The 14174-nt window shown below is 42.4% G+C and overlaps 1 protein-coding gene across 5 annotated transcripts in view; it reads right to left on the bottom strand.

Moving 5' to 3' along the window:
• The window catches only part of GARNL3 (GTPase activating Rap/RanGAP domain like 3), a 146528-nt gene that overhangs the window by 100875 nt on the left and 31479 nt on the right, over positions 1-14174 (bottom strand). For 2 of the 5 annotated variants that reach the window (XM_072777984.1, XM_072777983.1), the window contains exon 3: positions 8258-8327. In XM_072777984.1, the coding sequence (XP_072634085.1) occupies positions 8258-8327 (70 nt within the window). Of the gene's footprint in view, positions 1-8257; positions 8724-9055; positions 9181-9314; positions 9338-14174 lie in introns of those variants that run through there. The other 3 variants (XM_072777987.1, XM_072777988.1, XM_072777986.1) reach the window with 3 other exon arrangements.

Raw genomic sequence — 14174 nt, 5'->3', positions numbered from 1 at the left:
ATCCATGCTTTTAAACCATGTTAATTTACTGGCAAATGCTCTAAGATAAAGGTTCCTGGAGGTACCTAACTGAGTCAACCTGCTATTTAAGACTTAGATACGAGCCAGTTCCATTTTGGAGAACATCTGCCAAAATGATGATTTTAGCTGTAGAATGTCTAAGTCTTGATGTTTTGATGTTCCGGAGGGAAATATGCTGGTACCTTCAATAATCTCTCAATTTGGTAATGCCACATAGAATATAATTTCTCCCATAAAACGCCTATGAAGACAAAAGGCCTACTCAACCCTGAATAGAAAACAAAGCTGCACTGTAGCAGGGATGCTGGATGGGTAGCTAAATCACTCATTAGCCAAGAACCATCTTTCTGTACAACAGTCCCCCAGGCATAATTCAAATTCGTGCCTGAGCAAAAATACCAATCACTACATATCAGACTGCAGGAGTCCTCAACAGTCAAAACCTCAAATGTGGAAATCTGCAGATGCCAAGAAAGTACACCGTAAACCGTTCTTTTGATAGTAATTAGGGAGAACAGATAGCCTTTGAGGCCACCCCAAGTTCATCACAAGAAAAACAATGCCATCCTCACAGAAGCATTTATATGGTTCTTTCCTATACAGTAGGGGAGCATATAACTCATCCAAATGCGGGCTTGAGTCATGAAGGTACAAGTTTAAAAAGGATTGGATGGTATTTATTTGGACTTGAAATTACCTTACCAACTGTGGCACCCCCAGAAGAATCAAGATGTAGGGTTATATGAGAATCAGCAGTGGGCTGGAAGGACAGAGATCTATATTGTGTCCATAACATTCATCATTCATAACACATCAGTTTCATATCCATTAAGTCAAAGGCCAAGAAAAGATCAATAAAAGCTACAAACAATCTTTGCTTCTCCTGACAGATTTCCATATGAAGTGATGAAGAATGGTCAATGGTATAATAGCTATGCCTTGCTGAGAATGCTGCCATGAGAGACCAGACTTCCAATTCCTCAAGAAGAAAAATGTCATGTTCTAGATGGAACGCACTGCAAGCTAATGAGTCCAATTATATTGAGGGAGGGGGGTCAAAGAGGGTTGTTATTCTTTTCCTTGATTTCTATTTGAACCAAATTCAACCATTCATTCATTCAGTCAATATTTACTAAGTAATGAATGCTAAGCATTGTGCTTGGTACTAGGGACTGAGTGGTAACTAAAGAACCATGACTCCTATTTTTAGGGAGCTTATAAGCTGTACCCTTGTTTATGGAATTGAAAAGTGTCCAGGGTAACAGTCCAGCGGCAGAAGAAGAAACTTTCATCAGGTGCTTTTAGTTTGAGTTTTTTAATCATCTACTATATGAGGCGATGTTAGAGATGCATTTGGGGTGTAATGCCATTTGAACTGAATTTTGTCTATAACCTTTCCAGAGATGGCAGGGATGCTGGATGGGTAGCTAAATCACTTATTAGCCAAGAATCATCTTTCTGTACAGCAATACACATTCACAAACTGTGCTGAGGCCAGAAGGCCATATTTATACCACGTATAAATATGACCCCACTTTGCTGAACACAACAGTATGAATCAGGGATAGATACCTGAACCATCCATGGTTCAGGAACCAATCCATGACATTTTACTTGGAATCTGAAATTAGGGCGCAAGAATGAACAGACTGTGATGGGCATTGGGGCTGTAAGACCAGGGGAATTGTGGGAGGGGGGAAAGCCTGGAAGTCAATTTAGTAATAAACAACATTTAATAAGAACTCAGTATGTGCCAGGCCCTATGCCAGGTCCTAGAAATTATGACAGACATGGTTCCCACCTTCATCTCTAGTGGACGGGAGAGTAGTAAGTAAACCAATACATGAAATGAATAGTGTGCTAAATACTATTAAGAAAAGAAACAGGATGCTGAGTTAGAGAACAGCACAGAGAGGAAGACAACTTTAGGTACGGTGGTCAGGGAGGCCTCTCTGAGAAGGTGACACTTAAGCTGAGATCAGCCATGAGACATGATGGGAAAGTCCATTCTAGGCAGAAGGAAGATTAAGTGCAAAGGCCCCGGGACAGGGAAGAATTCAATGTGTTGTAGAGATCGAAACAATGTGAGAGACCAGCATGAGGGAAGGGAGAAGAGGAAGGTGGAACCAGGATCACACCAGTTTTGTAGTGATTTGTAAAGGGTCTGGACTTAAATGGGCAGCCAATGAAGGGTTTTCAGAAAGAAAAGATATTGTATTGTCAATATTTTAAAAACTGATTTTATTTATTTGAGTGAGAGAGAGAGAGAGAACACATGCACATGGGGCGGGAGGGGCAGAGGGAGAAGAAGACCCTCTGTTGAGCAGGAAGCCCAAGGAGGGGCTCCATCCCAGGACCCCAGGATCATGACCTGAGCTGAAGGGAGATGCTTAACCAACTGAAGCACCCAGGCACCCCAACTGTCAACATTTTAAAACACCACTCTGGTGTGAGGACAGACATATAAGCTAATGGGATAGAAGAGAAAGCCCCCAAATCAATCCTTGCATGTATGGTCAGTTGATTTTAGACATGGGTGCCAAGACCATTCAATGAGGAAAGGACAGTCTTTTCAGCAAACAGTGCTGGGAAAACTGGATATCCATATACAAAATAACGAAACCAGACTCCTAGGTCACTCCATACATGCACAAAATAACTCCCAATAGATCATGAACCTATTGAATGAAGTTGGATCCCAACCTTAAATCATATACCACATACAACAATTCAAAATGGATCAAAGGAAAAAAGTAAAAGCTAAAAGTATCAAACTCTCAGAAGAAAACACAGGGGTAAATCTTCCTGACACTGGATTTGGTAATGATTTCCTGAATACAACACCAGAAGCATAGGTGACAAAAGAAAAAAAAAAGGATAAACTGGGGATCCCTGGGTGGCGCAGCGGTTTGGCGCCTGCCTTTGGCCTGGGGCGCGATCCTGGAGACCCGGGATCGAATCCCACGTCGGGCTCCCGGTGCATGGAGCCTGCTTCTCCCTCTGCCTGTGTCTCTGCCTCTCTCTCTTTCTCTCTGTGTGACTATCATAAATAAATAAAAATTAAAAATTTTTAAAAAAAGGATAAACCGGACTTAATGAAAATTAAAAACTTTTATGTATCAAAGGATATTGTCAATAGAGTAAAAAAAAAAAAAGACAACCCACATAATAGGAAAAAAGATTTGCAGGTCACATATCTCATAAGGGAATTAACATCCAGAATATATTAGGAGCTCCTGTAACTCGGTAACAATAAAACAAACAACTTGATTAAAAAATGGGCAAAGAAGGTAAATAACTTCCATACCATTTCTCCAAAGGAGAAATACAAATGACCAATAAACACATGAAAAGATGCTTAACATTATTACTCATGAAAGCCAAATCATAATGAGGCACCTCTTTAAGCACATTAGAATGGCTATTAAACAAAACAGCAAGTATTGGTGAGATTGTGGAGGAACTGGAACCCTTGTTCATCGATGGTGGAGATGTAAAATGGTGTAGCCACAATGGAAACACGCTTGGGAGTTCTTCAAAAGTTAAAATAGAATTATCACTAAAAATAGTAATTCCACTCCCAGTTAACAGATCCAGCAGAATTGGAAGCAGGGACTCAAACACAGACCAGCATACCAATTCTCACAGCAACATTACTCACAATAGCTAAAAAGTACAAGCCCCCAAGTGATGAATGAGATAGGTAAATGGATAAACCAAATGTGATATATACAAAGGATAGAATACATCCACAAAAGGGAATGAAATTCTGATAAAGGCTATAACATGAATGAACCTTGAAAATATCATGCTAGGTAAATAAACCAGACACAACAGACAAATATTGTAGGCTTCCACTTACACGAGGTCCCTACAATAGGCAAATTCACAGAGACGGAGGTAGAATAGAGGTTACCAGGAGCTGGGGCAGAAGGGCAAATACGGAGTTACCATCTAATAGGTACAGTTATTATTCTTTAGCTGATGGAAAATGCTCTGATAGTGGGTTGATCATGATGGTTGTATAACATTGCGAATGTACTTCCTGCCCTCTGAATTGTATGCTTAAAAGTGGTAAATTTTCTGTTGTGTATATTTGACCACGATGAAAAGAAGTGTTAAAAAAAAAAAAAAAACTTGCCACCACTGGGAAAGCAGACAGGAGGGAGGCGACTGTGCAGTCAGGGGAGCTGGTCAGCAGAGAGGATGGCACTGACACACAGGAGAGTGAACAAGAGAAATTACAAGAGAGAACCCAAGAAAATAACTAGAGTCTGATGGCTTCCTGGTCACATGAGGCCCAGCTGTGCTTCCTGTGCTTCATTTTGGTGAGCCTCACCCACACGCTTCCAGTGAATTGCTTTAGACTTGAGCTGGACTGAGTGGATCTTTGTTCCTTGCAAGGAAATAATTCCTGATGAAGGCAGGGAACAGCTGGAATCTGGCAAAGCATCAATGCTGGAGGCCGCTGGTTCCTACAGCCAGACCACAGCTCCAGGAGGGCAGAGAAACTGCTTTATCCCTCCACTCAGTGCCCAGTACCATGCCTGGCATAGTGGTGGGGGACAGGCCTTCAATATGTGAGTATTGGATAAGTGCCAAGAAACCCCCCCCCATGAGTCTATAAAGGTCTGAGCTTCCACATTCTCTCTCACCAAATTCATACCTACTTTATTTATTTTTTAAATATTTATTTATTTATTTATTTATTTATTTATTATGAGAGATAGAGGGAGAGGCAGAGACATAGGTAGAGGGAGAAGCAGGCTCCATGCAGGGAGCTTGATGTGGGACTCAATCTTAGCACCTCAGGATCACACCCTGAGCCGAAGGCAGATGCTCAACCACTGAGCCACCAAGGCATTCCTCATACTTAGTTTAAACCAAGGCAACTGAGACCTTAAATCTGTCCTTGTTATTGATGTCAATAGCCAAGTTTGGTTCTTTGCAATGACTTCTACCTCATTTGTTCAAAGTCAAAAGAAACCTATGCTAAGGCTTCAATTTTGCAGACTCCTGGGCACCCTTCTACAAACTTTGAGTTTCAGGATGCCCAAGATTTACTGAGTTTCCAACAATATTCATCAAACCAGGTGTGTAAAAAACAGTTAAACTTATTTTCTGGGATCCCTGGGTGGCGCAGCGGTTTAGCGCCTGCCTTTGGCTCAGGGCGTGATCCTGGAGACCCGGGATCGAATCCCATGTCGGGCTCCCGGTGCATGGTGCCTGCTTCTCCCTCTGCCTGTGTCTCTGCCTCTCTCTCTCTCTCTCTCTCTGTGTGTGTGACTATCATAAATAAATAAAAATTAAAAAAAACTTATTTTCTCATGAACCTAGAAAACACAAAAACAGTTTTAATTGAACAATTCTCTGTTGGTCATAGATGAGAGAAAACATCTTCCTTAAAACACTGGAGTCAGAATATCAAGAGATCTTTAGATGGCAAAAATAGAACTTGGCTCATTTGATTTTTCTCAACCATTCCAACCACCAGGGCATGCCATTCCTGACAAGGGAAAAGTTGAAACAACCTAATTTCACAAAAAGAGGGGAACTATTACTCAGATAAATTTTTTAAAGATTTTATTTATTTATTCATGAGAAACACAGAGAGAGAGAGGCAGAGACATAGGTAGAGGGAGAAGCAGGCTCCCTGCAAGGAGCCCGATGAGGGACTTGATCCTGGACACCAGGGTCATGCCCTGAGCTAAAGCAGATGCTCAACCACGAAGGCACCCAGGCATCCCCAGAGAATTATTTATAATGATGTTGGGCTATCACACAATTAAAATGGTAACATGAGGACTATGTAACAAGAAGACATTTACAAAATATGACTGAATGAAAAAAGAGGAAGACAAAATTATATGTGTAATTTGATTATAGCTATGTGGAAATGAAGTTAGTAGCTATAAAGACTGGAAGGTAACAAAATGAGATGAATAAAGTGGCTGTGGAGTAGGGGAATTATACACAGAATTTTAGAATGTATTTAAAATTTACTTTATACTATTTAAAAAGTCAGCTAGAAACACACATGCATGCACACAGCTCCAGAAAGAAAACCTGAACAAATGGAAGGAAGAATTTTGGTCAATGGGTATAACCGATGACTAGTCTGGGCTTCTCTAAGGCAGGGTTTCTTCAAGTGTGGTCCTGGGACCAGCGACATCACTATCCTCTAAGAACTTGCTAGAAATGCAAATTCTGGCCAACCCCAGACCTACCAGATTGGAAACTCTGGGGCTGGGGGCCCAGCAATCTGTTTGATAAACTCTCCACTTGATATAGATGCCTGCTCAGGTTTGACAAGTATTGCTCTCAAGTACCTTCCCAGTCCGACTGTCTGTGGTTTCCATGAGTCTAAACGGTCCATCTTTGCCACCTTTGTTGTCTTCCCCAACACCACTTTCACTGTTTACAAGAGCTTCATATGACTTATTGGATCAGGTCCAAGGTTCTACTTTTGTTACCAAATTTCATCTTTACCACCACAGCTAGCTAACATGGACCGGGTTTATGTGCATCATCTCACTTAACCTCCTGACAACCCTGTAATATTAACATCCCCGCTTATATAATATATATTAATGTAATATCCCCACAGATGAGAAAACTGAGGCCAAACAAAGATCAAACAACTAGGAAATGAAGAAACAAAATGACTCCAGAGCACAAGTTCTTAAGCACCACTGGGGTTCAGGGTCCATAGACAACAGTGGGTGGTGGAGCTGATATATGAAGCCAGGCCTGATTTCAAAGCCTGCTTGCTTTGTGGCCACTCAGCTCTGTTGCCTCACACACTCTGCTAGGCAGGGCCATTTGCTCACTGCCCTTGGAATACATCACTGCCAAGAATCACATTGTTTGCAAATATCTACTGTCTGTGTTCTTTACCACCAACCCACGTCCTACAGCCTCCAAGAGGCCCTCCAGGCTGCTTCCCCAAGATCCCCGGCTAGGATGGGTCATGTTCTCCCTTCTCTTCACCCCCATGGTACCCTATCTGTAGCCCTCTCACAATATTCACGAGTCCCTGCCCCGAATTATAGTTATACACATGCTCCTTCAGGAGAGGCGGTGGTCTGAGTTGGCCTGGTGCCACTAGCGACTGACACAGAGCACACATTGATGGAGTCAATGTGTCTTTTATGTGACTAAATTCATTTTCTAGATATTTTATGTATCTTATTTGTCCAACTCAAGACAGTAAGCTCCTTAAGAACAAGGACCAAATCTTTTACTTATTTTATATTTTCAGGAATATTCAGCCCTGGGCCAGATACACAGTCAAATCTATAATATATGAGTGAATTCAAAAGAATGCTACTGGTACACAACTCTGGTATAATTTTTCCTATTACTTAAACCCTGCAAGAATGCAGCATATATTAATGGAGGAAAATTTGGTACTGCACAAATAGAGCCAAGCAACCATTTTTTGTAAATAGATAGAAATAATAAAATTCAATGTTTTTAATATTAGGTGTTAAATAATAAAGAAAATTATATGAGCACATTTTCCTGAAAATTTGTTCAAATTTCCATGCAATTGGCGTTAGAGGAGGGGGATCACAATTCTGTCTTTTAAAAAACTGAGGCTAAAATAGGTCTTCATTATTCCTCTTTTAAAATGAAAACATACTATTTTAAAAGATTATAACATAAACCCTAGTCTCTCATAAGGAAAATGTGGGTATTTTCATTCCAGGTATCTATCATCTGATCTGCTACAGTATATTCTAACCCAACAAATATACTTTTAACAGGAAGGAAAAGAATCTCATAAATATTCTAACTCCTATCCCAGACCCAGAAAAGGTACAGAAAATCAGAATATGTATTTCAATAATATTTAAACGTCAAAACTATTTAAACCTCAAAAACTAGATTTATCAACTTTTAGGAATAAGATAATATAAAAAACACTGCCTCTCGTCATTCATAAATCATTTAACTTAATTATATACCTCAATTATATGCACCAGAGAAAAATACCAAGCCACCACATATTTTTAACAAACTGGGAGGCACAGACAGATTAAGAGTACATAACAATAAAACAGATAAAGATGATCAGATTATTATGGCCTTTCAATAGTCATTTATTCCCATCCGAGCCTCACACTGTACCCACATGGTCTGGCAGTAAATATACAACAAAAGATCTGATGAGCTTGGCGATGCTCTAAATCTAAATCAATGTACTACCACTGAACAGACAGTGTAAACTTACCAGCTCCACAGATCCATAATGTTTCCTACTGAAATCCCCACGTCTACAGCCTAGGTCTTCCGAGACAGAGCTGGAACAAAAATGCTTCATCAGTATTATACATAGCGATCTGGCCACAAACCTTCTGCAAAAATCGACTACCATTTGCAAAAAGGGCTGCTATGGAACAGGCTTGCCCCAGCTCCTCACTGCAGGGGAGCCTCCTTGCAACAGACACAGTCCTCAGCAGCCATTGCAGAGCCCGGCGTTCGTGGAGCCCTCAGTAAAGAGAAAAACACCCGAGTCATTCCTGGAAGTATAGGCAATGATTGAATTAAATATTTAGTCATTTGGAATCGACTGAAATTTCCAAGGCTACTGGTGGTTTATAATTTCATTTCTGTATAACCAAAGGGGATGAAAGACCCTGCAGTAAACTTGAGGCGAGGGATAAAGCTTGCAATTATCTTTCGTTTAAGAGAGCCTCTTTGTCCCAAATATTCAACATTAAAATAACCAGCCTTATTTGATGCTACAGAGCAGAAATGAAACTTTAAATAGGAGGAAGAAACTTCAAAATCCTGCCAGGCCCCACCCCACCCCTTTTAATTTATGATAATATGACAATATGAAAAAAATAAAAAAGAGCAGCACTGACAGAAAATCTAAAAATCTAACTTCAAGGATATTTAATTTTTATATAACAGTAGCTAATACTTTCCCCAGCCACCCCCTACCCCCATCAGAAGGCTTAAATCAGATAAGAAAAATCACACGCATTGTAAAGAAGAGCAATTAAAACAAGGGCAAAACTCTTACTGCATTTACATCTTGAATGCAGAATTCCACACTCAAAAGACACATATCTTATCGACTGAGTTAGTATATTTGGGACTCCAAGCGGTGCTCCTGAAACCACCGGAGATCCACAGATGCAAGCAGCTTTAACAAGTTTTGTTCTCATATGTCATGCAAATAACTCTACTGAATCATAGAAAAGAAAATTGCACAGGAGCTACATGTTTCATCTCTCCAAAATATTTGGGATCTAACATGCAGAGAGAGGTGCATTTTGTACCTTTTCATCCTTCCTTAAAAAGTAGCTACATTTTCTAAATTACAGCCTTCTTGGCATGCTCAGAAAGAGACTGACTCTGCTATTTAGCATCCACAGACCTGACTCTTTGCCAGGACACTATTTGATAGGCTCCAAGCAAGACAGCATGAAAGAAATGAGGGTCTATTGGTATTCTGCTTCCACCATTTCACAGAGATGAGTGAATTAATCTTATATGAGAAATTTAACCTTTTGTAGTCCTTACTCCTTAGCAGAAACTGTGCAACAAATTAACAAATGCAACTTGGAAGGGTGCCCCACTTATTTCCCAAGCTGCCATCCTGCTTCTAGCAACAGGATTTTCTACCCTCTAAAAAAATCTCTGAAAGAGATTTAAAATTTCCCTCCATGACCTATTTCGGTCTGTATTCAAATGTCCTCTATGCCTATTTTCTTAGCCCATTTTGAAAACCCTCCTGGAGAATATTGCCAGTGCCCTATGTAACAGTTTCAGGATCCTTCCCCAGTGGCCTTGGGTTACTGAGAGAGTGGACTTCAGTGACAAGAGCATCTCTGCATGGAGCCAGAGATGGGGCACAGAGCGAAGGCCCAATGGCTGGTGCCTGAAAGCTCTGTCTGCCCAGCTCAGCCCACCTCTTCAGTTTTAGCAGTAGCACCAACCCCCTCCCCGTAGCTTCTAACACAACTGACCACCATCATGAGAGGAGCAAGGATGCTGGGCTGGGGGGCCCTCCCGGGGCCACTGGAAGCATCACCAAGGGCGCTCTGAGACACAGTGCCAGCTCGCTAACTTTGCCAACAGCCAGAAGCTAACACAAAAAAAGATGACAATCCTGAATCCTGGGGCAAACACATCCTTAGAAGCTTCATAGCGAGCAAAGAGTGTCCTATGAAAACAACCCAGAGAGATAGAAACAGAACATCTGCTATCAGTTGCCGGTTTCCCCCTTTAATGACATTTCATGCAATAAACTGCAGGGACAGTGCGCTAATGGAGAGAGCCAGGCTGAACTATATGGGGTGCATTTCTGTGGCTGTAGGAGGCACTCAACCCACCATGTTATGAAGCCCTTCCACCTCCATCTACTCCCTCCTCAGGCTCTCTGGCCTCTTGCTACCCAGGACAAGAGAAGTGATTAAAGGAGTCACTGAGAGCTCCCAGAGGAGCTTTGTTCTCCTCTGGGTCCTAAGGTCTGGTCTACTGCTTGGCACAGAGTGAACATGGACAAAATGTTTGTTGTCTTAATGCAAGTATTTGTACATCATTTGGATCTTACTTGCTAGTGCCTGAGAGCACCACCAGTGAGCACCAGGCCAGCCACCTGTTGACAGACTCCCTCATAAGCCAGTGGTCATTATTCTATCCAGACAGTACTGGCCTAAGACACTGCTATGTGCATGCCAAAACCTATTCTCTTTTTCCTCTTGGGCTTGTCACTAGATGACATTTCCTAGCCCCTCTTGCAGTGTGGCTACATGACTGAACTTTGGCCAAGAGAGTATGGGCTGAAGTGCTATGTACCATTTCCAGGCACAGCCCATGAGAGGCCCTTACTTTCCTTCCCCTTGGCCAGCAGGGTGGAGAGGACTATAAGGACCTGCAGGAGGGCAGAGCTTCAGGATGGAAAAACCTGGTCTCTGAAAGACCAAGTGGAAGGCCGCACCTCCAGGAACATCCATATTAGAATATGCTGTGAACAAGACATAAACACTGACTTGTGTTAACCCCAAAGAATTTAGGCTTACCTGTTAAAGCTGTCTTGTCACCCGAACTAATCTGCAAGTGGGTATCTTGCAGCGGGGTGCTACCATAGCAACCTAGAGTATATGGCACCTGCTTGGTAGGTAGGTAGCTGTCAGTGAGGAAATTGACCCTGGAGGCTGGGAAGATGGAGATCTATGTAACACAGTGGCAAAATATGTGATAAAACTTATACCTGCAGAGATGTAGAAGGGGAACCTGTGCCTTCTGAGCCTGCAGCCCTAGAAAAAGTGGCAGGATAGTGATGCTGTGTGTACCTCCTACTGGCTGACCTTGGCAAAGTTTTTTTTTTTTTTTTTTTACAAAGGAGAGACAGAGCCCAGGCAAGAGCCAGATGGGTTTCACACAAAGGAAGGGAACAGAGAGAGTCTAGAGATCAAGGGCCTCACAGGCTTAAGAAACCATCATTTTTGGACTCCAAACAGTAAGAGTTCTGTTGTGGGCAGAAATGAGGGAGACGTAACTCTTCCAGACCTCACCCATAAAAATTTCCCACAGAGAATCAATCCTTGCTCTCTTTGCTCACCTGCTCGATGAATGGAGAGGGCTGTGAGGACCAAGACAGGTGAAGCCAGGACAAGAAGAAGGCTTGCTCCCTACATGACCACAGAGAAGATACCAAGTGACATGAGTGAAAAATAACTGATTATTTTATGGCATGAAGATTCAGAGTTTATTACAACAGGTGATTTTATCTTAATGGGTATGGTTCTCTGTAGTTAACAGACAGGAGAAGAATAACTCACACAATAATGGGTGGGCAGAGGGCTGGCAGCCCAGAGGATTCTCAGGGGTCAGCAAACTATGGCCCCCAACCACCTGTTACTGCAAATGAAGTTTTATTGGAATATGCCACACCCTTTGGCTACAGGTAGTCTGGGAGGGCTTTGCATCACGACAGGGCAGCGTTGAGCCACTGCAACAGACTGTATGTATGGCCCACAGAGCTCAAGCTATTTACTCTCTGGCACTTTACAGAAAAAAGTTTGCCCAGCCTCTTCTGTACAGCCTCGCAAATCCCCTTTGCTGGTTCCAGGCCTCCCAATGAACTGGGATGAATAAGCCAATGGAAATACTTGAGTCCATCAGAATCCCTGGGTGAAGCTTTCTAAAAATGCAGATTCCCTGGCTCTATTCCCAGAGGTTGTGACTCAGCACATTTGTGATTTTCACAAGCCGCTGGGGGAATTCTGATGCAGGTGGTCCACAGACAGTGTTTTGAAGAATCCTGCTCTTCCAGATGACTCTGGAACCCCTGGGAAACCCGTCAGCCATTCTGCAGTACTTACATAAGGAGGGACAAGGCCTTATTTGTTTTAATGGGAGGACGTGTGATATAGTCCTTACAAACATGTGATTCAGTCACAGATATATAAGTTCTTAACCTCCCTTGGCAATGTGTAAAATGTGTAATCAAGTATTGCCTACTTAGAAGGAATAAATCAGAAAGAACAAATAAAAGTTTATTTTAAGCACAAGGTCTGGGTGGCTCAGTGGTTAAGCGCCTTCGGCTCAGAGCGCGATCCTGGAGTCCCGGGATCATGTCCCACATTGGGCTCCCTGCATGCAGCCTGCTTCTCCCTCTGCCTGTGTCTCTGCCTCTCTCTCTTTCTGTGCCTCTCATAAATAAATACAATCTTTAAAAAAAAAAAAAAAAAAAGCACAAGGTCTGTCACATAAAAACCACTCAATAAGTGTTAGCTATTGCATTACTGCTCTTATTAGCAGTATGATTTTCAAGGTTGTTAAAGCTTTGGGAAGGGACATTTGCCATAGACAATTACCCACTTTTTAAAGAGTTCTAAATAAGACACCACACCCCCATAGCAGAAGAATAGGTTTGGGGCCAAGCAACAGGCCTTTCTGGACAGGGCTAAGTGCAACGTCACAGTTCAGCACGATGTCTCCTCCCTCAAAGGGCTGCCCCTAGCAGTGTGGCCCCACCTAGAAAGTACTTGGGACCCAAAAGCATGTCACCAGCACAGGGCAGGTGCAAAAAAGAACCAGAGAGTTCAAGTTTCTCACTCACATGCAATGTGTTCTGGGCTCTAAATAGAAACTCTGTTTTAGCAAATTAATGTGTGAGGACACTGGATCACGCTTTGAAAGCATGCACAGGGCTGAGGACCTTCATGTTACCTCTCTAAATAAGGCCTGGGATGAGAGCAAAGATTTCCAGCCCCACAAAGAGGCTACAAAAATTACTATTATATAAGTCAGATTCCCAGAAAGCAGACAATCCCCTCCAAAGAGTCAAATTAAATAAGGAAAGAAAGGAAGCTGATTCTCAGTGATATGGGTCCTTTACTTGACTGACCTAGAGATTAGTGATTCACCCTGATGCCCGGCCAGACCCCACTAATCCAGGTCCTGGTCATTTCCAGCCTTGCTAGAGTAGTTAAAGCCAACAGTGAGCACGAGGACTCTTCCTGGGTCAACAGAGAGATTTTGTGAAAAGCAACAGGCAGATTTTCAGGAGCCTATGGACAGCAGGGTTCAGGGTGAGGAACTCCAGGACAAGGCCTCAGCCCTCTTGAGAAACAGAAAGTAATAGACAGATGGAGGAGATCCCCCTATTTGAGGACCAGAGAGGCTAAAAAATGTGTCAGACTACAGATGTGGGCTTGGACAGAGCCTGAGCCTCCTAACACCAGGAACCAGGACAGCTTATTGCACAGAAGGGACCAGTTGTCTCTCCTGAAGGTAAGTGACACCAAGAAAGCAGAGATGTGATTATACATTAATTTCCAACAATGAAATGGAAGAATTCGGTCCTCTTTCGAAGACATTTAAGATATCAGAAAGGAAGAATTAAGCAGGAAGATTTGTAGAGTGTAAGGAGCCCTGGAAATCAGAGCCCCTTGATTCTTGCTTCAGACAGCTCCCTGCTCCCCTGTCAGAAAGAACAAATAAAAGTTTATTTATTGTATCTGGGGTTGCAGGATCCTGTGTTCCTTGGACCAGGATCTTAAGTTTAGCATGGATTTGGATCTCAACTCTATGGCACACCAGCTCTGCAACCTCAAGCAAGTTACTTATCCTCTCTGAGTCTCCTTCCTTGTCCATAACACGGGCTGAAAATAGCCAGTTTTAGGATT

Source organism: Canis lupus, chromosome 16, assembly GCF_048164855.1.
Source record: "Canis lupus baileyi chromosome 16, mCanLup2.hap1, whole genome shotgun sequence".
NCBI classification, from domain to species: Eukaryota; Metazoa; Chordata; class Mammalia; order Carnivora; family Canidae; genus Canis; species Canis lupus.
This window is presented reverse-complemented; position numbering and strand designations above follow the sequence as displayed.